The 25,134-nt window shown below is 43.3% G+C and overlaps 1 protein-coding gene across 5 annotated transcripts in view; it reads right to left on the reverse strand.

Moving 5' to 3' along the window:
• The window catches only part of CDK14 (cyclin dependent kinase 14), a 664,341-nt gene extending 640,570 nt beyond the window's left edge, over positions 1–23,771 (reverse strand). For 2 of the 5 annotated variants that reach the window (XM_070369886.1, XM_070369888.1), the window contains exons 1-2: positions 23,308–23,757; positions 17,807–17,838 (exon numbers count right to left, since the gene is read on the reverse strand). In XM_070369886.1, the coding sequence (XP_070225987.1) occupies positions 17,807–17,838; positions 23,308–23,398 (123 nt within the window). In that variant the 5' untranslated portion in view covers positions 23,399–23,757. Of the gene's footprint in view, positions 1–17,806; positions 17,839–23,307 lie in introns of all 5 variants that reach the window. The other 3 variants (XM_070369889.1, XM_070369885.1, XM_070369892.1) reach the window with 3 other exon arrangements.
• Between the last annotated feature and the right edge of the window lie 1,363 nt (positions 23,772–25,134).

The raw sequence follows: 25,134 nt of genomic DNA on the forward strand, positions 1-25,134 counted from the left end.
CACGTGTATACATAGCCAGAACTTGGACAAAAGAAATGAATTTATCATCTGACACTTTCTGTTCAATATGAACTATCTACCTTATTTGAGGAAGGCAATGTACATCCTCTGAAAGGTGTTCTGACACTGTTTTCTGAACACACCAGTTAAAACCCACACCAGCATCACCCTCATGTCTCCCAGCTCCAACCAACCTACTGGCAGGCTTGTTGGTGATCCAGGGTACCTCACGCAACAGATAACCTTCCATACCCTTCACTGGGGCAGTGCCTTAATGTCTAACCAGAAATTTGTATTAAGTGATTAAGGATCAAGCTTATGTCTCAAACCATTCCACCTAAACCCCATCTATATCCAGATAAAAAATGGCAATCAAAGCACAGTTTTAATAAAACCATGAAACTGAAACCTGAAATGTAAAGAGCTATTTAGACAAAAGACCTGGATCTCACACTAACCAACCATATTCTCTTCACAATTGATTTCATCTACCTGGACCTCAGTTTCCCCTCTGTAAAATGGTTACGTGTAACTTGGTTCAAAAAGAGCATAGCTCAGCTGCAGGAATCTTTTAGGCTCATTCACTCCCTGTGCCTTATTAGAAAAACCATTCATCTATTAGAATTACTACCCAACACGAATTGCACCTTTGTAAGAATGCGGGGTCCTTTCTCCATCTATCTGCGACACCACCACACAGTGCCCATGCACTGCTCCTCCCTTCTCCTAGGAGGGCTTTCCTCATAGCTCAGTTGGTAAAGAATCCACTTGGAATGCAGGAGACCCCAGTTCAATTCCTGGGTTGGGAAGATCCCCTGGAGAAGGGACAGGCTACACACTCCAGTATTCTTGGGCTTCCCTTGTGGCTCAGCTGGTAAAGAATCCGCCTGCAATGCGGGAGACCTGGGTTTGATCCCTGGGTAGGGAAGATCCCCCAGAGAAGGGAATAGTTACCCACTCCAGTATTCTGGCCTGGAGAATCCCATGGACTGTATGGTCCATGGGGTCGCAAAGAGTCAGAGATGACTGAGCGATTTTCACTTTTAACTTTCATTTCTCCTAGGAAGCAAACTAGAAAAACGTCAAGCACACACTGGCATCAGACAGACTATCTTGTACATACAGACTAACTGAGTTTCTAGTTAAGGGGCTTTGAGCAAGTCACAGCGTCAATGAACTTCAACTTCCATATTAACCATTCATTGATTTCCCTTTTTTCTGATGTTTCCCCTGTATAGAGAACACATATGTTCTACAAAGCTGAGATCAGACTTATACACAATGGCTGCTTTCACTTAACATAGTCATTTTTATTTTTTAGTATTTCATAAATTTTCTGCAACGAGCATCCTTACTTTTCTTCATAGAAATATTAAAACTACTCAGTGATAAATACATAATTGTGATAAGAAGGGAAAATTGTGAACCAGAAAAAAAATGTCCAGGGTGACTTCAATATGCTGTGTTGCCTGAACAAAAAATATTTAAGTGAGAGAAAAAAGTGTGTGTGTGTGTGTGTGTGTGTGTGTGGAGAGAAAGAAAGTGTTGGTCACTCGGTCATGTCCAACCCTTTGTAACCCCACGGACTCTAGCCCACCAGGCTCCTCTGTCCATGGGATTTTCCAGGCAAGAATATTGGAGTGGGTTGCCATTATGGCAATGGGTTGCCATTTTCTGCTCCAGATCTTCCCAACCCAGGGATCAAACCCACATCTCCTATGTCTCCTGCATTTACAGGCAGATTCTTTACCCACTGAGCCATCAGGGAAGCCACATATATATGTGTATGTGTGTGTATATGTATATATAAATTTATATATACATTTACACAATGGATATGCCAATAGAGGAGATGTAAGAGACGTGGGTGATTCCTGGATCGGGAAGATCCCCTGGAGGAGAGCATGGCAACCCACTCCGGTATTCTTACCTGGAGAATCCCATGGACAGAGGAGCCTGGAGGGCTACAGTCAATGGGGTCACACAGAGTCAGGCACGACTGAAGTGACTTAGCACACACACACACACACACATATATAATATCATAATAAGGGACAGAAAAGGAACATTGTGGATACTAAAAGTGAATCACCCATAATTATGGTCACCCAATTAATGTGTTTCATACAGGTTTTAACATTTTTATTTTCTAATAAGTGTAGTGAGGGTAACATAAAGATAGATTTGCGTATCTTGCAAAGTACATATTTATCTTTTCCTTTCATGGGACAAAGCTCTTGTTCATGTAACACACCATTTAGGTAAAGTAATGCAAATCTCCTGGGGAGAGTTCTGAGCTCAATTAGGGCATCTGGGAACAGGCCATATGTTACCAAGTCTTCTGCATACCTGAACCCCAATACCTAATGACCCAAGGATGCTCATTCATAAAATTAAATAGTCTGCCTTTCAGGAGAAGAGAATCAAGCACTGCAGAACATTCTCCATCATAGTCACCTGAAGACAATATAAGGCGAGCTATACAGCTGAAGAAGATTTAAAATAAATGACCAGGGACTTTTCTGGTGGTCCAGTGGTTACGACTCCACACTTCCTCACAAGGGGCACGGGTTCCATCCCTGATCAGGAAATTAAGATCCCGCGTGCTGCACTGCTGCTGCTAAGTCGCTTCAGTCATGTCCAACTCTGTGCGACCCTATAGACGGCAGCCCACAGGCTTCCCCATCCCTGGGATTCTCCAGGCAAGGAGTGGGTTGCCATTTCCTTCTCCAATGCATGAAAGTGAAAAGTGAAAGTGAAGTCGCTCAGTCGTGTCCAACTCTTAGCGACCCCATGGACTGAAGCCTACCAGGCTCCTCCGTCCATGGATTTTCCAGGCAAGAGAACTAGAGTAGGGTGCCATTGCCTTCTCCACATGCTGCACAGTGAGGTCAAATAAATAGAATTTAAAATAAATGAGCATCAATAACACAAAAGATGTAATTCATGCCCTGAGTGACTAACATACAATTTTATTTCATCAATCTTATCTCTTCTTTACCTATAATGTTTTTAATTAATGCATTTTTCATTAAAATTGAAAAAATAACCATAAGTTACTCTTACTCCTTCTTAACCTATTGTAGATATTATCTACTTAGTCCCTTCTTTGTTAAACATTTCTTTATCACTGTCTGCATTTTTCTTCGGAGAAGGCAATGGCAACCCACTCCAGTACTCTTGCACTTTTCTTGTAGCTAAAATACCTAGAAAATCAACGTGATGTTAGGAAATACACAATTGTAGAACTAAGACTCTATTTTCAGGACCAAAACTTAGGACATATGATCTAAAATCAAGAGCTGTTCAAAAAAATTCAGACTGCATGTGATTGTACCAATATCCATCTTCAACTCACTTCTAATAGTTCAGTAACAGATATTTTAGAAGAGTGGGTCTCAGTCATTTCTATCATCAAACACACTTATGGGGTATGACACACTCTCAAAACCTGACCTGCACTAACTATAACAGCAGTATTCTCAAGGTGTGTGATCTGGGATAGGAGGAATTTTCCTGCCCCCATCTCTATTCAGGGAGCATTTAAAAAACGTCCACCCTCCACACCATCACTGTTTTATAGAGCTGGTGCAATCCCCATTTTTGAAAATCCTTTAAAATAGAACAAATCATGCTCTGAGATAAGTAGAGTCATAGCGCAGCCTTACAGCAAGGAACAGACTAAAGGAACATATTTCTTTGGTTTCCACTAAGACATATGTCATGGGTAATTGTTTCATACTTGGCACGTTCCCACGGGCAAACTCTGGAATGTGCCAAACTCCTGGTCCTGTAACTGCAGCTCAGCCCTGTTCTTTCCCACTCAAGAAAATACATCAAAACACAATGGAGAGGTCTCAATCTGCTATTTTTTTTATAGGAAGCTATTTGCATAGTTAATATTTCAGCTGATCAGAACATAGCAAAACACAGACTATGAAGATACATTGTAAACATCACACTTTATAGGCATTTCACATGAGAGTATGCAGAGACTGAGATAACACGATCCACAGATTCGAAAACACATGGAACCGAAGACTTCAAGACCTTCCCAGACGCTCCATCCAGTTCCAAGTCTCTTTCAATACTTCTGATTTGCCAGGTTGGAAAAAACTATCCTTGGAAATTCAAATAAATACTCTACCTGATACAATGTAGGCTGAGTCTACAATTACATGTTGAAGCAGATTTTCTACTTTAACTATATGGTCATAATAGTGTTTAAAAAGTTTTTCCCACACATTCATTAGCCATGCATGTAAGATATAACATCATGCAATTTAAAATTTAGAGTAGCTATTTAAAATACTTACACATTGACTTCCCTGGTGGCCCAATAGCTAAGACTCTCTGCTCCCAGTGCAGGGGACCTGAGTTTGATGCCTGGTGAGGGAACTAGATCCCACATGCTGCTAGGACCCAGTGCAGCCAGACAGACAAATAAAAAGAAATATTTTTTTAAACTTACACAAAAAGCTATTAATCTCATTATTTTAAAATTTAAGCATATAATGTTCCAGTGTAAGACACTGTAATAAAGAGTACTGTCATACTTTCAGATCATAAAACTTACACAGTTTTAAGAAAATGCCCAGACTCGTATATTGAAAAGGAAGGGAGAGAGGGAGGAAGAAAGGGAGAAAGGAAGGAGGGAGGGAGGAAAAGAAAGGAAGGATGGCAGAAAAAGTAAAAGAGAAACTAAAATTTTAAAACTGAATAAAAAATTGAAGGATAAGCAGAACCTACTTTATATTTCAGAAAATACCTGATATCAATAAAGACTGAAGGCAGGAGGAGAAGGGGACGACAGAGGACGAGATGCTTGGATGGCATCACCGACTCAATGGACTTGAGTCTGAGCAAGCTCTGGGAGATGGTGAAGGACAGGGAAGCCTGGCGTGCTGCAGTCCATGGGGTCGCAAAGAGTTGGACACGACTGAGCGACTGAACAACAACAACTTTATATATTGAAAATAAAATTGACTCAGAAGGAAAAAGTGAGTATTCCTTCCTGAAGAGCTCCTTCAGGAAGCCAGACATGGATCCATTCTGGAGAAATCAAACTTGCATTTTGGAACCAGCATTTTGCTAGTTCCAAGTTTTGATAACTGAGGCTTTTGTAAATTTTATGACACAGAGAATAAGAAGAGTCATGAGTGTTTTGGACTGTGCGTGAGCGTTAAGTCACTTCAGGCGTGTCTGACTCTTTGCAACCCTGTAGCCCTCCAGGCTCCTCTGTCCATGGGATTCTCCAGCCAAGAATAGTGGAGTGGGTGCCACCTGAGAATCACCTTTGGACTGTTAAAAAAAAATTAATAAATGTATCATCCTCAGAGAAGCATCATTAGGCATCCCAGAGCCCTAAAGGTCAGCACATTCCCAATCGAGTGTAGACGAGGATTCCAGTCCTCAGAGAACCCTCACCCCTGGCTTAGTTCATGGTTACGGCTCCATGAATAAGAGGCCATTTCAAACCTGTGTGCTGTGCTTAGTCATTCAGTCGTGTCCGACTCTTTGTGACCCCATGGACTGTAGCCCACCAGGCTTCTCTGGCCATGGTGATTCTCCAGGCAAGAATACCGGAGTGGGTTCCCATGCCCTCTCCAGGGGATCTTTCCAACCCAGGGATTGAACCCCGGTCTCCTGCATTGCAGGCAGATTCTTTAACAGCTGAGCTGCCAAGAAAGACCAACACAACCAAGCTAGTTAAGGATTTGAGGATTATAAATTAGCGGCTCGAATTTCAGTCAAAAGGAAAATGGGTATAACGTACTTCGTATAGCTGGATCCATTTGAACCTGTTGAGGAAAATCATAAGTACCTGGGTTGCATAGAGAGACTTCCTAAGCCAGAGGTCAGCTTTCTGTAAGTGAATTCAAACACACAAATGAAAGCAATGTCCGTAAGGGAGCACCAGCCGCCGTACAGGAGAGGCTTCCTACAGTCTAACGCAGCAGCTGTCAGGATGCACGGTGCCCACAGAGACAGAGGATGCTGTTCAACGCTTTCCACTTCCGTAGCATTGTGTCTTTGGAGAATGAAGACTATCAAAGCGATGAACTCTCTCAAATTGTCATACGTTTTGCATTTTGGGACATGTACCTCCTCTCTGAACCTTTAGAGCACTACCCAGACATTCTAGCCGCTGTCTGGGACTAGATATAATTATGGCAATTATGTCTACCATAATTAGGGAGAGGGTAAATGTGATCAAACATTTATAGAAAGGAAAAAATGAAGCACGGACGAAGTTTTAAGAATCCGAAAATTTCAACGCAATTTCCAAAGAGAGAATTAAAGAGGAAATGATGTTCTTTCTCAGCCATCTAAAACGCTGAACTGGAAAGATAATGACTTACCAAAGTACTGACATCATCAGGAAACTGTTAATTTCTAGACCTCTTTTCAGGTGACAGGTTCATAGCATCCCAGGTTGGCAAACATGGCCATGGCAAGAGGAAAACAGGATATAAAGTAATATAAAATCTTAATATAAAGAGATTGAGTCTGTGCCCAAGCCCAGAGCTGTAAGCCAACAGGGGCTGGTCAATCTGTGAATGCCAGTGGCATGATCTTGGAAATCAACTAGAGTGAGAGTCAGGTTCTGAGCACATTCAGAGCCTGGCGTAAAACAGACATCGATTCAGCCGTCCCTCAGTACCATCAGCGTGGATGCTGAGTTCCCTATAAAAAGCATCGTAGTTCTGCACATAACACACACATTTTTCCATATATTTTATTTTTTTCCGTATACTTTTTTTACCTTTTTATTTAATACTGGGGTATAACCAGTTAATAATGTTGTGACAGTTGCAAGTGAACAGTGAAGGGACTCAGTCATACATACACATGTACTCCTTCTCCCCCAAACTCCCCTCCCATCCAGGCTGCCACGTAACATTTAGCAGAGTTCCACATTTCCCCCTATACTTTAAAATCATGTCTAGATTACTTATAATACCTAATACAATGTAAATGATATGTAAATAGTTGCAAGTACAATGTAAATAGTTGTAAACAGAATGTAAATGCTACATAAATAGTTGCCAGCATGCAACAAATTCAACCTTCACTGCTTGGAGCTTTCTGGGATTTTTTTTTCCCCAAACATTTTCAGTCCAAGGTTGGTTGAATGCATGGACACAAAAGCCATAGAGAGGGAGGGCTGACTGTGAAGGCCTGCTGCACAAATCTCTGATTAGGAAAGGATCATGACAAGTTGATCTTGTTTCCCTTGTGGCTCAGATGCTAAAGAATCTGCCTGCAATGAGGGAGACCTGGGTTCGATCCCGGGTTGGGAAGATCCCCTGGAGAAGGGAATGGCAACCCACTCCAGTACTTTTGCCTGGAGAATCCCATGGACGGAGGAGCCTGGTGGGCAACAGTCCACAGGGTTGCAAAGAGTTGGACACGACTGAGTGACTAACAACAACAACATAACAAGAAAGATGCCTTGGGAAGGCTGGAGTGGAGGCGTGAGAGACGGAGCAGTAAGGCCGATGAGAGGCTGCTGGCGTAAAACAAGTAGAGGTGATGAAGTCCTGACCTGAAGTGGCAGCAGCTGGACTGGTAATTAAGGCATTAAAATAAGAGATGACTGTCTGATAAGGTGGAAAGGCAGGTGAGAGACGGATGATGAAAGGCCTTAAAAGTCAGTTTGGACTTGAACCTGCAGCTAACATGGGGCTTTTAAAGCATTAAGCAGGAGCACAGCACAATTTATATTTTAGATCCGTTATTCTATTAGAATAGGAGGCAAGCTGTAGGCAGGGACGCCAGTCAGAAGGCTACTGCTGTCCAGACAAGAGAGGCTGAATGCTTACCTCAGCAGGGGAAAGGATGGAACACGAGGGAATAAGAACCGACCCAAAGCATGGATGTGGGGCTTAGAGGAATGTGTAGAATGGGGTCATGTTTCTGCCTTCAAAAATCACGTGGCTGTGAAAGCAACCACTGAGATAGGAAAGAGAAAGGACGCACATTTAGAGAATATAGGAATTAGTAACACAGGTGACCGTTGAACAATTAGGGGTACCAACACCCTGCTCAGCCAAAAACTTGAATATAGGGCTTCTCTGGTCGTCCAGTGGTTGAGAATCCACCTGAAAATGCAGGGGACACAGGTTCGATCCCTGCTCTGGAAAGACTTCCCCCATGCCGAGGAGCAACGAAGCCCCTGTGCCACGACTGAGCCCGAGCACCTGGAGCCTGCGCTCACAACTCCTGAGCCCGTGCAGCTACAGCCTGCACTCACAGCTACTGAGCCCGTGCAGCTACAGCCTGTGCTCACAGCTCCTGAGCCCGTGTACCCAGAGCCTGCGCTCACAGCTACTGAACCCGTGTGTCCAGAGCCTGTGCTCACAACTCCTGAGCCCGTGCAGCTACAGCCTGTGCTCACAGCTACTGAGCCTGTGCACCCAGAGCCTGCGCTCATAACTCCAGAGCCCGTGTGTCCAGAGCCTGCACTCACAACTCCTGAGCCTGTGCAGCTACAGCCTGCGCTCACAACTACTGAACCCGTGTGTCCAGAGCCTGTGCTCACAACTACTGAGCACGTGTGCCTGTGCTCACAACTACTGAGCCCGTGCGCCCAGAGCCTGCGCTCAGAACTACTGAGCCCATGCGCCCAGAGCCTGTGCTCTGCAACGAGAGGAGCCCCCGCAGCATGAAGCCCAGGCCTAGCCCTCATTCTCAGCGACTAGAAGAAGCCCAAATGCAGCAACGAAGACCCAGCACAGCTAAAAACAGAGAAATATATACAGCTTAAAAAAAATAAATCTGAGTATAACTTGATAATCAGCCCTCTGTATCCACAGTTATGCACCCACAGATTCAACCAACTGCATTTGCTTTCAAAACAATCCATATGTGAGCCAACCGCTGTAGTTCAAACCCATGTCATTAGAAGGCCAACTGTATTTGATGCACTGAAATCCAGGTGACTACAAGATACAGAAGCAGAAACATCCAATGGGCAGCTGGATAGACTTAACCATGCTCAGAGCCTCTGCTGAAATGCCTATAAGAGGGAAGAGACAGGAAACGCAGATAAGGAAGTAAAGAATCATGGTTTTCTCAGGGTATTTGATCAGTAATGGGACTGCTGGGTCATATGGTAGTTTTATCTTTAGTTTTTTAAGGAACCTCCATACTGTTCTGCATAGTGATTGTATCAATTTACATTCCCACCAACAGTGTAAGAGAGTGGTGAATCTAGAGTCTGTCATACAGAGTGAAGTAAGCCAGAAAGAGAAAAACAAATATGAACGAAGATATACGGAATCTAGAAAAATGATACTGATGAACCTACTTGCAGGGCAAGAACAGAGACACAGACAGAGAGAGCAGGCTGTGGACACACAGTGGGAAGGAGAGGGCGGACAGACTGCGAGTGGCCCTGACATGCACTCTCCCACGTATAGAGAGCTGGCGGGGCTGCAGTGCAGCACAGGGGCCTCAGCCGGGGTCCATGGTGCCCAGAAGACGTGGGGCGCGGGGCTTCAGAGCGAGGGCACATATGTATACAAATGGCTGATTCACACTGCGGAACAGCAGAAGCCAATACAGCATTGTAAAGCAGTTACACTCTACTTTAAAATAAATTTTAAAAATAAAATAAATTATACAAATAAAGGAAAGAATCAATTACACAAGCTTCTGGAGTGGACAAAAGGGGAAGGAATCAGGAGAAACCAGAAGAGGAAAAAGACATATCTTCCTCTCAGGTAGAGAAAAACAGGAAGTATGATTGTAGCAAATAATGTACATATATAGGCAAGGGCTAATACCTAATGTTGTTAAGGGCTCTAAGAAGGTTGTTATCAGTTGAATTGTATCTACCAAAAATGTCTATGTTTAAGTCTTAAGTTACCCCAGTACCTCTGAATGTGATCTTACTTGGAAACAGGGTCACTGCAGATGTAATTAGTTAAATTAAGATGAATTTGTAACAATAGTCATTTATGGATGTAAGGGTTGGACCATAAAGAAAGTTGAGCGCTGAAAAATTGATGCTTTCAAATTGTGATGCTGGAGAAGACTCCTGAGAGTCCCTCAGACAGCAAAGAGATCAAATCAGTCAATCCTAAAGGAAATCAACCCTGAATGTTCATTGAAAGGACTGATGCTGAAGCTGAAGCTCCAATACTTTGGCCACCTGATGTGAAGAGCTGACTCACTGGAAAAGACCTTGATGCTGAGAAAGACTGAAGGCAAGAGGAGAAGGGGGCAGCAGAGGATGAGATGGGTAGATAGCATCACCGACTCAATGGACATGAATCTGAGAATGGTGAAGGACAGGGAAGCCTGGCATGCTACTGTTCAGAGGGTCACAAAGAGTCAGACATGACTTAGCGACTGAACAACAATAAACCAGAGCAGAGATTGAGTGAGCCCCTAATTAGAGTGAGCCCCTGATTCAATATGATTGAGGTCCTTATTAAAAAAAGGTGGGGGGATTTGGATACACACCCACCGAGGGAAGATGATGTGAAAACACATGGAAAAGAGGACCATCTATAAGTTAAGGGAGGAAGCCTGGAATAGATGCTTCCTTCACAGCCCACAGAAGGAACCAAAGCTGCCAACACTTGGACTTCAGACTTCTGATCTTCAGAATTGTGAGACAATAAAATGTCTGTTGTTTAAGCCACTGAGTTTGTGGATGTTTTTCCATGGAAACTCTAGCAAACTAATAGAGAGCGAACGTCATGTAGAAAAGGAAGGAGGGTTGGATGAGGGCGGTTAGAAGGTTTGAGGGGAGTGGAAATGTTTCAGCAGGAAACAGGTCAACCACACAGCACAAGACTGTGCACTGCTGCCTCGGGTTCCAGCAAAGAACGGAGATGATAGATTTATTTACAGAGTGATTTTCTCAAGCAGCTTTGGCAGCCACTGGGTAGACAGGAAAAGACGCCAGGTCAAAATCGAGAGCTGGCAGAGTAGATTACAAGCAAAGTACAAAGGGGTAAGGCCATTGAGGATACTGTCAAGGGAGAGATATACCATGAACAGAAAGGAAATAGGGAAGGGAGGATCAGTTGTGGGCTGGAAGAAGGAGGCAAGGTAGGCAGAGGAGGGGTCCTCTGCAAACTGGAAACCAGCATAGAAGAGATACAAGGAGTATAACCTCAGCAAGAGGGCTAAGGAACCACTGTTACCAAAATTTAGTATTTTAGATGAGAAGTCAGGGAAGTGCGAAGCTGCAACATTGTATACAACGCACACATCATTCACAAGACACTGAGAGCTCCAGTGATGAAGACAGTTAGGGTGAAAAAATGCAAAGGCTTCTGCCATCCTCAAAGGATGGAAAAGAATCACCAGGAATATCCCCAAAATATTTGTACCTAACCCCTAGTCTCTGGTTCACATTAAAAAATCACTGCCCTATCTATTATTTGGGGTATCAGAGTTATACCTTTATACAAAATACAAAAGAGGGACAAGAACTAGAAACTGAGATCAATGTACAATGCCCCATCTATCTCCCAGTCTGGGTTGGCTGAATCCATGGGTGTGGAACCCCCGATATGGAGAAATAACTGTAAAGTTCACATGGATTTTTGACTGTGTGGAGGTTCAGAGTCCCTAACACTGAAATTGTGAGTATAGAGGGAGTGTACCTCAACATAATAAAGAGAACATATGACAAGTCAAAGCTATCATGCTCAACGGTGAAAGCTTTCTCTCTCAAATCAGGAACAAGAAAAGGACAGCCCTTTTCACCACTCTTATTCAACAAAGTACCAAAAGTCCTAGCCAGAGCAATTAGGCAAGAAAAAGAAATAAAAAGCATTAATTGGAAAGAATATAAACCTGTCACTATTTGCAGATGACATAATGCTAGATATGAAAAACTAAAGAGTCCGCCAAAAAACTGCTAGAAGCAATAAACGAAGACTTCCCTGGAGGCCCAGTGGTTAAGAATCAGCCTGCCAATGCAGAGTGCATGGGGTCAATCCCTGGTCCAGGAGAACTCCACATGCCTCAGGGCGACTAGACTCATGTACAGAGACTACTAAACCATGTGCCACAAGTACCGAAAGCTGAACACCCTAGGGCCCATGCTGTGCAACAAGAGAAGCCGTCGCAATAAGGAGCCCACACCCTGCAACTAGAGAGCTGCAGCGAGAGAAACTAATTGCCCTGCTCCCTGCAACTGGAGAAAGCCCACACACAGCAACAAAGACCCAGCACAGCCAAAAACAAAATAAAAAAATTTTTTAAAATAAAGAATAAATTCAATAAAGTTTCAGGATGCAAAAATCAATGCCCAGAAATCTGTTGTTTCTATATACAAATAATGAACTATCAGAAAGTCAAATTAAGAAAACAATTCACTTTACAACTTAATCAAGAATCTAAAATATCAAGGAATAAATTTAACCAAGGAGGTGAAAAAAAACCTGTATACTAATAACTACAGGACACTGATGAAAGAAAGAAATGGAAAGATATATGACTGGAAGAAATAATATTGTTAAAATGTCCACATCACCCAAAATAGCAAATAGAATCTAATTTCACAATTCTTATAGAAATAGTGTAAACAATTCCAAAATCTGTATAAAACCACAAAAGACCCTGAATCGCCAAAGCAATCTTGAGAAAGAAGAACAAAACCGGAGGCATCATGCCCCTGATTTCAAGCTATATTAAAAAGCCACAGTAACCAAAACAGTATGGCATAAAAAGAGACACATAGGTAAGTGGAACAAATAGAAAGCCCAGAAATCAACTCACACATCTATGGTCAGTTAACGTACAAAGGAGCCAAGAATATACAGTGGGGAAAGGACACTCTAATAAATAGTGTTGGGAAAACTGGGTAACTATATGCAAAAGAGTAAAACTATCTTACTCCATACACAAAAATTCTCTATCTTACCCCATACACAAAAAATAACTCAAATGGATTAAAGACTTGATTATAAGACCTGAAACCCTAAAACTTCTAGATGAAAACACTGGCAGTAAGCTCCATGACATCAATCTTTACAATAATTTTTTGGACCTGATACCAAAAGCAAAAATAAATAGCTTCTGCACAGCAAAAGAAACTATCAACAAGGCAACCGGATTACAGAAAGAATTGCAAAGGCAGTCCACTGAATGGAAGAAAATATTTGCAAATAGTGTATCTGGTAAGGGATTACTATCCAAAATATATAAAGATGTAATACAGTTTAACGGCAAAAACCAATCATATTTCAAAAATGAGCAGAGAATCTGAACAAACACCAAAGAAGACATACAGATGACCAACAGATGTACTGTAGAGCCCTGTAACTATAGTTAATAACACTGTCCTGCACATTTGAAAGTTTCTAAGAGAGTAAGAGTCTGGGTGAACTCCAGGAGTTGGTGATGGACAGGGAGGCCTGGCGTGCTGCAATTCATGGGGTGGCAAAGAGTCGGACACGACTGAGCAACTGAACTGAACTGAACTGAACCGAAATCTTAAAAGTTTTCATCACAAGAAAAAAAAATTTTGTACCTATGTATAGGGACAGATGTGAACTAGACTTATGTGGTGATTACTCTGCAGTATGTACAAACACGGAATCATTATTGAAACTAATACAATATACTATAAGTTAATAAAGAAAGAAGGAAAGTAAGGAGGGTTAGAGGGGGAAAGGGAAGGAAAAATAAAAAATTCTTCCAAAGAAATCCACATTTCTTTTTCTCTTTCTGTTCAAAGTCAAACATTTACACAACCTACGGAAATACTCTACATGAATAAGGGAGCAGCTACCGCGCTCCCCGTCTAGGCACTCTAGAGAAAGCCACTCCTGAGACAAGGCGCTCTCCAGCTCGTAAACACTGAGGAAGGAGTCGCCACACCTCACGCATATCTAAGAATCGCACTCAGCCCCCAGATTCCAAGACTCAAATCTTAATTGGATTCCAGTGGACTGTGAGTTCCCCAACTCCCACAGGAGAAGTGGAAGACCATGAAAGGAATTCAAGAAAATTTCTACCATTACAATCTGAAAATGATCATACAAAAACCTCAGTGACTTCTTGTGTACATAAGCACGGATCTAGTACACATTTCTGATCTTGGTAAAACTGTAATTTTATGTTGACTGTTTTGCAGGATTCTGCGCTGCACTGACAGATAGAAAGCAACTTGAAGATCACAGCCTTACTGACTGGTTTTACCAATGAGAAAACTGAGTCCTGGATAAAGTAAATACCTGCACAAATAGCTAGGAAGTGGCAAATGCGAACCCATGTTGGCTGACCCTGGGATGAACTTTCTTTTCATTTGCAACATATATTCACTCATATTCAATAGTTTTTTTGAACATTAACCACATGCAAGACACAGAGGAACTACAAAACTGAATGCAGGCAGTCATCCCTTCAGGGAATCTAAAAAATGGTAGGTTTTTAGATACTAGTTTTACAGTCTTAATATGCAAATCATCGCACAAAGTCTTTGAAATTTTAAGGGAATATCTGAAAATAATTCTCCTCATGGACTATATACTTACCTTTGAATTTAATCTTTCCATCCTCCTTGTAGCCCTTCAACTACAGAAGGCAGATATCATGTTAAGAGCATCAATAATGATGGCAATGATGAGGACAAGGACAATGACATGATGAAATATAAGACATTTACTATGTGCCAGTGGCTATTCTGGAATCTTTATATACTTAGCTTAACTAATCCTCCCAATATGGGCTTTCCTGGTGGCTCAGATGGTAAAGAATACGCCTGCAGTGCAAGAGACCTGGGTTTGATCCCTGGGTCAGGAAGATCCCCTGGAGAAGGGAATGGCAATCCACTCCAGTATTCTTGCCTGGAGAATTCCATGGACAGAGGAGCCTAGCAGGCTACAGTCCATGGGGTCACAAAGAGTCAGACACGACTGAGTGACTAACACACACACAATCCTCCCAATAACCTTAGGAAGGAGGTACTATCACATCTCTATTTTATAAAAGGCCTGGAGAAAGGAAGTTGATTGCCCTTGAAAGGGTGGTTGATTTGGGGCTGACGTTCAAGCATGTCTTTACTAATCCTGTCTCCCAGGCTCCTGGCCCTGGGTCCTCTCCTGACTAAATAAAAATCACCTGTTCCCCTGCCCCGGACCTCAGTTTCTCCACCTATGAAACAATGAAGTTGACCACCTGATTTCCAGCGTCTCCTCAAGATGGAACATTCTGTGATTTACTGACGTAAGCTATCTATCCAATCTCTTTCCTTTAGCAGAGGAAAAAAAATGGCTTTATAAAAGTTAAGGATAGGGGTTCCCTGGTGTCTCAGTTGTAAAGAATCTACCTGCTGATGCAGGAGACACAGGTTCAATCCCTGATGCCAAGGAGCAACTAAGCCTGTGCACCACAGCTGGTGAGCCTGTGCTCTAGGGCCCACCCGCAACAACTATTGAAGCCCCTGCACCCCAGAGCCTGGATTCTGCACCAAGAGAAGCCACCCCAGTGAGAAGCCCCTGCACCATAACTAGAGAAAAACTTGCGCAGCAAGGGAGACCCAGCACTGCCAAAACTTAAGCAATTAATTCTTTTCTAAAAAAAGCTAAGGATAATTCTTCCCCAAATTGCAAAAGTGTGGGGGTAAGGTAGGGCACGAAGTTACAAGTTTCGCTCATTCGTCCTGAACTTCCATCTAGGTTCCAGCCTCAGGTGTTTTTGAAAGCTGATGTCACCACCACATGGCAGAATAACACACAATCATTCATGGTGTTTAAACAAGACAACACGTTTTTAAAATTTCTAACAAAGATTAGGTGTCATCTGTAAAAATACTCAAAAACAGAGGTTGAAAAAAAAAGTGGGATAAAATATATGGGCTACAGTTTTGGGGGCGGAGGTTGTTTTTGTTTGTTCTTTACACAAGAAAAGAGGCAAGGACATTCAATAGCAGATGTAATTGAATAATAGGATTGGGGAGGTTTTTCTTCTCTTTTTCCTTATTTTTTTAAATGTAAACTTAAATTACCTCCATTATTAGAGGGGAGAGTTTTCTTTACACAAAAAAGGTGCTCAATATTCTCACACTGATTTCTTCCGAGAAGAAAGAAAATACTCTCCGGAAAACATCTTGGTAACACTGCAGAAATTCCAGAAAGACAGGTTTCAAGGAGAATAGCATTATGACCCACTATGGATGGGAAAGAAAAGACTCCTTTATTGCTTCAGGTCTGGAATCACTAAATTTCACAGCGTATCTCAGGAATGTTGGCAGGGAAAGTCGCTTTGGAGTCCAGGGACACGCAGCTTTGTAGAGCTTGTTCAGTCACTCAGTCGTGTCCGACTCTTTGAGACCTCGTGGACTGTAGCCCACCAGCCTCCTCTGTCCATGGGATTCTCCAGGCAAGAATACTGGAGTGGGCTGCCATTTCCTCCTCCAGGGGATCTTCCCGAACCAGGGATCGAACCCGTTTCTCCTGCATCAGCGGGAGGATTCTTTACCGCTGAGCCACCGGGGAAGCCATGTGTAGAGCTGGACCCAGTGGGGAAGAAAGAACAGGTGCAACAGACGAAGTGGCAGACCGTGAGAGCTGAATGTCTCGGGCACCTTCCAGAAATCCCGGTCTGGTGCAGGTTCTCTCTGAGTGCCCCTGTCCTGCACCACAGCCAGCCACATGGCCCGGGGAACTTTCCATTAGCACATGTGGCCTTTCCTCTCTGAAGCACTGCAGCACAGGGGAGTCGGGTAGCCTCTTTCGTGGAATCTGCAACTGTTAAGACAAATCAAACCACAACCAAACTCATCTATTCTTCCATCAGGCTACAGGATAAGTACATTATGTAGATACGTATGTGTTCACGCATAAACATACTGTGTGTGTGTGTGTGTGTGTGTGTAAAGGGATAGGCTACCCACTCCAGTATTCTTGGGCTTCCCTGGTGGCTCAGATGGCAAAGAATCCACCTGCAATGCGAGACCTGGGTTCGATCCCTGGGTGGGGAAGATCCCCTGCCAGAGGGCATGACAACTCACTCCAGTATTCTTGCCTAGAGAATCCCATGGAAAGAGGAGCCTGGCGAGCTACAGTGCTTGGGGTTGCAAAGAGACAGACATGACTGAGCACATATATACATATATATATACACATATACGGCCCCGTTTACAACATATATCAATGACAGTGGCTTTGGATGGCAACAATGAAACACTTCACTCTACAGAGTTCTTGAGAACATTCTGGAAACACGTTACTTGTCTAGTGATTCCCACAGATATTATCAAAAATTCAGAGAGAGTACAACTGAAAAATCACATTCAGAGTGCTATTAATTACATAGGAACCCCCTGCCTTTCTGGAACAATGCTACCTTGCGGCAAGTAGATAAAGACAGATCTGATAGGCAAAGACCAGGAAAACTAGAACAAGAGAAGACAGCACCTCCTTTGGGAGTCTGACAGACGATCTGTGGCGTCAGCATCGCATCACGCCCTCATTCAGAGCGGTGGGGCCCGACCTGCCAACAGCTCCAGACTTGCCCTGAGCACACACATCACACTGGGCTTCACCAACACCACCATCATCAGCAAAGCAACCAAACAAAGCTCGCAGGGGTCTTGCGTTCGCTTGTTAATTTCAAAAGACACCTTTCTGTTGACTGATAACAAAATTCAATCTGAACAGTTATTTAAAATTGGAAAATACAACGTAAATCTTGTTGTATTTTGTCTGTCGCTTGTCTGTTTTTCTAAGGCATTTTTTAAGATTGTTTGCTTCTAAGTGTAAAGTTGACACCTACTGAGTTTACCTGGCAGTAATCAAACACTTCTAATGTTAGATAAAGAAATTTAACCTACCTCTTCAAAGGTGGTGTCCTCTTTCTTCAAGGCTATAAAATAAAAGGGGAAAGGAAACAATTATTGTGAAACATCTCAAAGAGGCCAAGTATCTAAGTTCTAGGAAATTTAAAAGAGACGTAGCATGGTGTTTCCATTTCAGAAAGTAAAATCGTACCCCAAGTTGAATAACAATATTACGATACCAATATGAAAGCTGCAAACGACAGAACTGCACAGCACACACCTTTGTGAAGCACTTTCATAAATACGTAAATGAAACTACACTCCCAACCATGGAAAAGTAGTAGGCATATCTTTCCTCTATTTCTCCTTTAGTAGAAAAATGTTTTCATCAAAGTATGAAAGAATCAAAAAGGAATCTTAAAGCAATTTCCCCTTAAACTTCTGTTGTTTGCTCGTCTACCATTATGCAGAGGGTGGCTGAACCTCCCAAACCAACTGTCAGGAAGACACCGACTCTGCACAGGGCCCCGAACGAGATTCTCATACTGAGAGAAGTTTAAGTTTGATGATAAAAGATAAGATGTGCAAAATAAGCACTGCAGAAACATCTTCAAACATTCTCAACATCACTTTTCTAACAGGGTATCACCAAAGGAAACAATACATTTGGGGTGTTTCACAGGAACGAGTAAATACTTGAAATTTACTTGAAATATTTATACCCTCAGAACAGGCATTTAATTACTCTGAAAAGAAAGAGAAGTATTTCATGTTTCGCTGACAAACACCTAGGTCCTTAAATGCTACAATTATTTAGAATGTTTGAGATTAAAAAGAATGCACAAAGGAGTAAATTTAACTGAAATCATGAGTTGGAGAAACGTTTCAGATGTACACATTGTGCATAGGGGCTTACTGGTCTATCCACTAAAGTTCTATTCAGGCTCAATAGAGTAGACACTAGAAAATCTTTAACACCCAGACTGGACTATTTCCTTCTTGCCACCTAAGTCTTACCAATTCCTCCAACCTTCTGGATAAAGGGCTGGGATCTATAGGTAGAAAGAAAAGGAGGAAAGAGAAAGGGGAATTGCAGGTGTATTTTCTAATATATAAAGAGAAGGAAGCCAAATAATCTCCCGTATATACTATTCTCAAACCCAGAACACCACAGGGGAGAATATTTTAAGACCAAGAAGTCTACCCCTTCATTGAACACTTAATTACTAAATTGACACCTTGCATTGTTTCTTTTAAACACTGAATCCCTTCCCTGAAGAGCAATTAGTGGTAACAAAAAAGACCAATTAAAGTTGTCTTTGCCAAATATTTATCAGGTCACCGATGAAACTCTGACCTAAACAAGCATACAACATCTCATTATTGATTACATTCCCTGCTTGTCATTAATCATTCATGTAAATACAAACTCACAACTGTCTTCAAGGATATCATGGAATAACAAGCATATTACATTTTTCTGGGTTAACAAAGGGGCATATATTAAGCCATCTAAAAAAATCAGATATTCTATTCAGTCCTCTGCTCAGACCCTGCTCCCTCTAGAAGTCTTTCCATGATCTCACTAAGACCAAAATGGTATCCCTCCTATGTTCTCCCAACAGCAAATCATGCGAATCTTCCTGGTAGAATTTGTCAATGCTCATTCATTGGCCTGTCTTCTCTTAAAGTCTTTGAGGGACAGGAAGCAGTATCAATGGTCACAGACTCTGAACACCAGCACAATATCTAGCACACAGGAGGTACTCAATAATTATTTGTGGAATTAATGAGCTATACTTCAAGGGCAAAAGAATAGCATCTTACCCTTTGAGATACATTAAGTTTTGGCATGTGAAAACCAGGTACCATTGTCTCTTATGAAAGAATCCAGGTAGTATTGTCTCTTATGAAAGAATCATAGATATAAATTCCATATCACAGTTTTCAAAGTAAAGTCTTTTGAAACTGCATGGGGAAGGGGAGGATATGGTACAATAGTTCAATTTTGCATGTGAACCTTTAACCTTACATTTCTCTTTTTGACAGAATGGATTTATCAAGTGACAGCTGGACTCTAAAATTACACTCTTACAGAACAAGGTAACAAACCCCCAATTTCAAAGTAACCACAGCCTCTTCCTTTTTTTCAGTTATCTCACAAGCTTCATCTTTTAAAGAAATGGTATACATAGGGTTCGTCTCAAACATCACAGAGTATAAACTTCCTTTCTCAGGGAGATAATCCAAGTAAGTGTGAAGAAATGCATTCAAACGAATATGAAGAAACATCAGTTCAACCTTAACCTCACATTAGGTATTACAGAAAGCCTTTCTCCTTCTAAGCAGTCATCTGAAAATAAAAGAAACAAGGAAAGAAAAGAGGAAATGGATTTTAATATTTAAACAATCAATTTCCCATTTGTCTCTATTTATGCTAATTTTTTTAAGTGACACAACTATAGTAATTCCTAATAAGTGAACACACTAACACTATTTAGCAAAAAACCATAAATACTCACTACTGAAATCAATGGATGACTTTGAAATTCAATTACACCCATCTTACAAAAGAACCATAGCTGTGTCACTCCCTGGCAAATGTCATAAATTAGAGTGCTATGGCTTGAAAGCCAGTGTGTTTTATTAGACCTTTTATAATAGAGTAATCTCAGATCAGCTGTATTTGAAGTGGGTAGTGACAAAGTTGGCTGATCTTGCATGTGCAAGTAAATTAAACATGAGCAATGTCACCGATATGTAGAGTTATTATTATTAATCTTTTATAATAATGGATTATTAATCCATAATTAAGGAAAATCACAGTCTTTGCAAAACTGTCCTCATTTTCTGTAGATGATTACTAATTTCTCATGGCTAAACAATGATACTATATATTTTACCCTATAACAAACTATACTTTTGAATAATACTAAAAAGCAAAATAAAGTCAGTATGTTTATTTCAAAACCCATAGTAGATTGGTTAAAGGGAATGAATATACTGACACGTTGAATTACTCAGCAGGAATAAATCATTCACTCTTTGATGTCCTCAAGAAGGACCAAGGAAGAAAGGAAGAAGATAAAGGAGATAAACTGAGAAATCAGAAGGAACAGTAACAGCCTCCAGGATCAATCTTCACCACGGGAAAGATATTCACTGGATAGTTTATGTATTTTACCTGATCTAATCTTCATAACGGCCTTAGGAAAACTGACAGATGAGGACTCTGGGATTTAGGGAAACTCTGCTAGTTGGCCAAGGCACACAGCTAGCAACAGAAATGGGATTCGAACCCAGATCAGTGTAACTCCCAAACCCATCCATTTTTCAGGTTAACTCTACCATCAAGTCAATGGCCACTTCTTTTCTCTTGCTTTCCACCAGAAGATCCATATGTCAGGATGTTGTAATCATTAACATAACACATTAGGAACATCTATGGAGTCTTCAATCCCATACAACACAGGACATCTTATGCGTTACTTAACTAAGTGCCAATAACAAAGTGACTCGAAAAGCAAGCTCAGAGATGAGGGACCTGTCCACGGTCACTCCACTGTAACTGATGACGCGGGAAACCCCAGTCCACCTGACGCACAGCCCATACCTTTAATCTATACACTAGGTGATCCCATAGTGACGCTTCAACTCAGCAGCCTCCGGTACCTTAAAAATCCTTAAATACTGGGATCGATTTCATTGCTTTTTGATTTCGCAAATAAAACTTTAAAAAATATGTAGATAACAAAGACTTCTCTTCTGTAATGCTACTTCTAATCAATGTCTTGAGCTTGGTGTACTACCGGAGTCACTTAACCCTCTTTTTCACAAGAGTTGGAATCAAAAGGAGTTCCACATCACTAAATCTCTATAAGCTATAAAATCCAGTTAAAAACAATATCACATTTGCCAGCATTGTAGTTAATCCTAATTTTACTGACTGTCGATCAAAACCTGGAAATTATTTAAACATAAGGAATTTTTATATTAATGTCCTTGGCTTCTTACTGAGACTCAATTGCAATGAATTATTTAACACAAAACTGGATGGGTTCCAACAGAGTTATTAGCATTAGTAAATATACATTTAGTGCCTTTTAGAACAGGGCTTAATGGACTCCAGAATCTGCCTCTGTGATAGTTTGGGTCGGGGGCTGAAACATCCTTCTTAATAATGCACAGGGACTCAACACCTTGCTTTCTCACACTCTTTTTGGCTTCAAACTTCATTTGAATGCAAGGGCTCTTCATAGGCATCCCTAACTCATAAAACTGCAAATACCCAATACACAAAATAAATAAACCAGGGCTAAATATTGGTTTCATACCATAACTTTATGGTCATCTTGGGAAAGATTATGTATACCAATACGAAATTTTTTAAGTTAGAAGACAACAAAGAAACCTAGACTAAAAACATATTTTGACTTGCGGGAAGTTTGCATATTTCACGATGCACTTATACCACTATTTTTAAATGAATGGATGGAAGGACAAGGACAATACTCAAATGCACTCCACGGTTTTAGTTTAAGGCATGAAGCACCTTACGTTTAATTTCCATTAACACCTTCATTAACATGGATGACATGTTAAACAAGCGAAACAAAGGCTAGAGGGACTCAAAAGGCTTCTTACGGACTCCGAGGTATTATTTTTAGTACTTGTACCATTTTCCTGCTGAAAACAGTTGCCTGTGCAAATGAAAGTTCAGATGTTAGAAAAGGTAGCCGCCGTTGTCAGGTTAAAGGGGGTTTTATGGCCAACCCTAGAAATCGAGCCAACCCATTCCACGTGACACTGTTGTCAGCCTGTGATAGTCTGTGACACGGATTTATTCTTAAATGTCCTGAATATTTCTCGGTCGGCTATCTGTCGGTCAACTGGCAGGCTGATTTAAAGACAATAGCCCTGGAGCTCCAGTATATGGAAGAAGTTTGGGAGACTTACTCCTAAAATGTTCAGACAGGTTCACAGAGCGCATTTCTCTGCAGCAATGGAAAGATTCAGATAACTCGGGACTCAACAACCAAATCTCGGTTTCGAGGACCCGAAGTACCGAACAAAAGATCCCAAGGTATCTGTCCCACTTCTCTTTAGGCTGGATGTTAAACAATACCATGGCACAAACTCAACATTTCACCAATTCCCAAAGTTAAATTACTGACTAAACACCCAATACCAAGGCCTGAGAGCAAAAAAAAAAAAAAAAAAAAAAGTGACCCAGGCGGCCGCGCAGCTGGGAGAGCAGCGGGGGACGGAGCGTGCCCTCGCCTGTCCCCCGCGGGCGCGAAGGCAGGAGCGCTAGTGGCGAGGAGAGGGAACCCAAGTCGTAGGCTTAAAATCAGGCAGAAATGAACCCTCCGATCATGAGGGGAAGAGGTGTCCCTTCTTTTTGTCGTCGCCCTCCCCCAGGTCCCGGGCACTGTTCCCCCACCCTTCGCGCGCAGCGCACCCCACGCCAGTCCCGGGTGGCCCCTGAGCCGCTAGTGCCAGAAGCGCGAGGCCGAGGGCGCCCGGCCGGGTGCCCGGGACAGCACGCCACTTACCAATGCGGCTGAAACTATCCGACAAAGTTCTCCGCAACTTCTTCATCTTGCCGATCTTCTCGGCCGGCTGCGGCTCAATGAGGTCGCACATCTGGGCGACACGGGGCTCGGGCAACTTCCCCAAACTGGTCCAGAGCGGAGCGCAGACAACGGCGAGGGCGCGCGGCGCGGCGAAGGCGGCGCCTCCTCCGCCTCCTGCACCTCCTCCACCTCCTCCTCGGACCGAGAGGCGAAGCGCAGGGCTGGGGAGGCGAGCTAGGAGCAGCAGGCTCGGCTCGGGCCTGGGCCGCGGCTGGACGGGCGGGGGCGTTCTACGTGGTGCCGGGGGCGGCCGCGATCGCCGCCGCCGCCGCCGTGGTGGCCCCGCGCCGCGCCGCCGCCGCCCAGCTCATTTTCCCTCCTTTGTAACCGAGAGAAGCGCGGCCGGCGGCCGGCGGTGGGGGCGGCGCGGGCGGAGGCGGGGCGGGGGCGGGCCGGGGACGAGGTGCGGGCGCCCGGGCTGGGGGGCGGTCGCCGAGCGCGCGGGGCGCGGGCGGGGAGAAGTTGTCAGCCCCGAGTTTCGGGCGCTCGGGAGAGAAAGCCGCGGCGCGGATCCGCCAGCCTCCCCGCCCTCAACCCCCTCCCGCCGCCGCCTCGGCCCCGCCTTCCCCCTGGCGCAGGCCCCCGGGGCGCGGGACCCCGGCGCGACCTCGGCCCCCGGCCCGGGACCCCACGTTCCCTGCCGCCCTCCCCGGCCCGCTCGCGCCCCCGCGCCCCCACCCCCACCCCTACCCCCACCCCCACGGCGGCCGGCCCTGCCCGCGCGGTCCAAGACCCCGGCCGGCGGAGGAACGCGATCGGGCGAGGCTGGGAGCCGGCCGCCGCTGGGAACCCCGTCTCGCGCTGTGGGGAGGCCCCGAAAGGAAAGGGGGTGAGCCTGGATCGTTTATGACAGCGGTTTTGTCCCTGCCGCGATCGCCTGTGAAAAGAGCGGGATGGGTGGGGGTAGAGGTGGGGTCGGCCGAGATCGCTTCCTCTCGGTCCGAGGAGTGGAAGAGCCTCGGGGATGCACCCAGGTTTGATGGTGACTTTTTGTTTTTCTTCAGTTTTGACAAGGAAACTGTGAAGCGAAAGAACTAAACAGGAAGGTGAGCCCGTTTTTTAGGAGAGTCAAGTGCAAAAGCAGAAGCTTCAAGTGTTAAACTCCCCAGGCAGGGCAGGGCTGGTGGTCTGTTCCCTTCATCCGCAGTCACGCTGAGTGACAGACGGTAATGTAGACGCGGCTGATTTCTGATATGAATATCCAGTTCTATAGTAAGTAGCAAGCAGAAGGCCTTAGTCTATTTACCATTTTTAGAATATGGTTCTAAATTGAAAGGCTTAGAGGCAAAAAAAAAAAAAAAAAATTCAGACCTCCACTTCCCCAAACTCAAACCAAGAATTTTAAAAGAGGGTTCCGGGCTTTATAAAATTCCAGAACCTACAGTTCAGGCAGCAGACACACATGTCTTCATTCTGGAGCTAGCCTCCAAAAGTCTGTTTCCCAAGGGAGAGAGAAGGAAGATGGGGGAAAGGCCTGACTGTGTTGATTTCGGGCCAAGAAAGTCCTTATGAATAGAAATGTAGTAATCTTGAGTCATCTGGCTATGAAAGTAATGAGAGTTTGTGAGCATGTGACAATGCTATTTAGTTTACAGGAAGTTTTAGGGAGTTTATGTTTTATTAATAGACTTTTATCTGAAAACAAAAACTAGGCCCCTGCCTTCCTTAAATTGTGAGGTGGAACATTTCCATTGGTTCTGCTCTGCACTGAGCACATTATAGGGTCTCGATAAATGGCGACTGATA

This window comes from Bos mutus, chromosome 4 (genome assembly GCF_027580195.1).
Source record: "Bos mutus isolate GX-2022 chromosome 4, NWIPB_WYAK_1.1, whole genome shotgun sequence".
NCBI lineage: Eukaryota > Metazoa > Chordata > Mammalia > Artiodactyla > Bovidae > Bos > Bos mutus.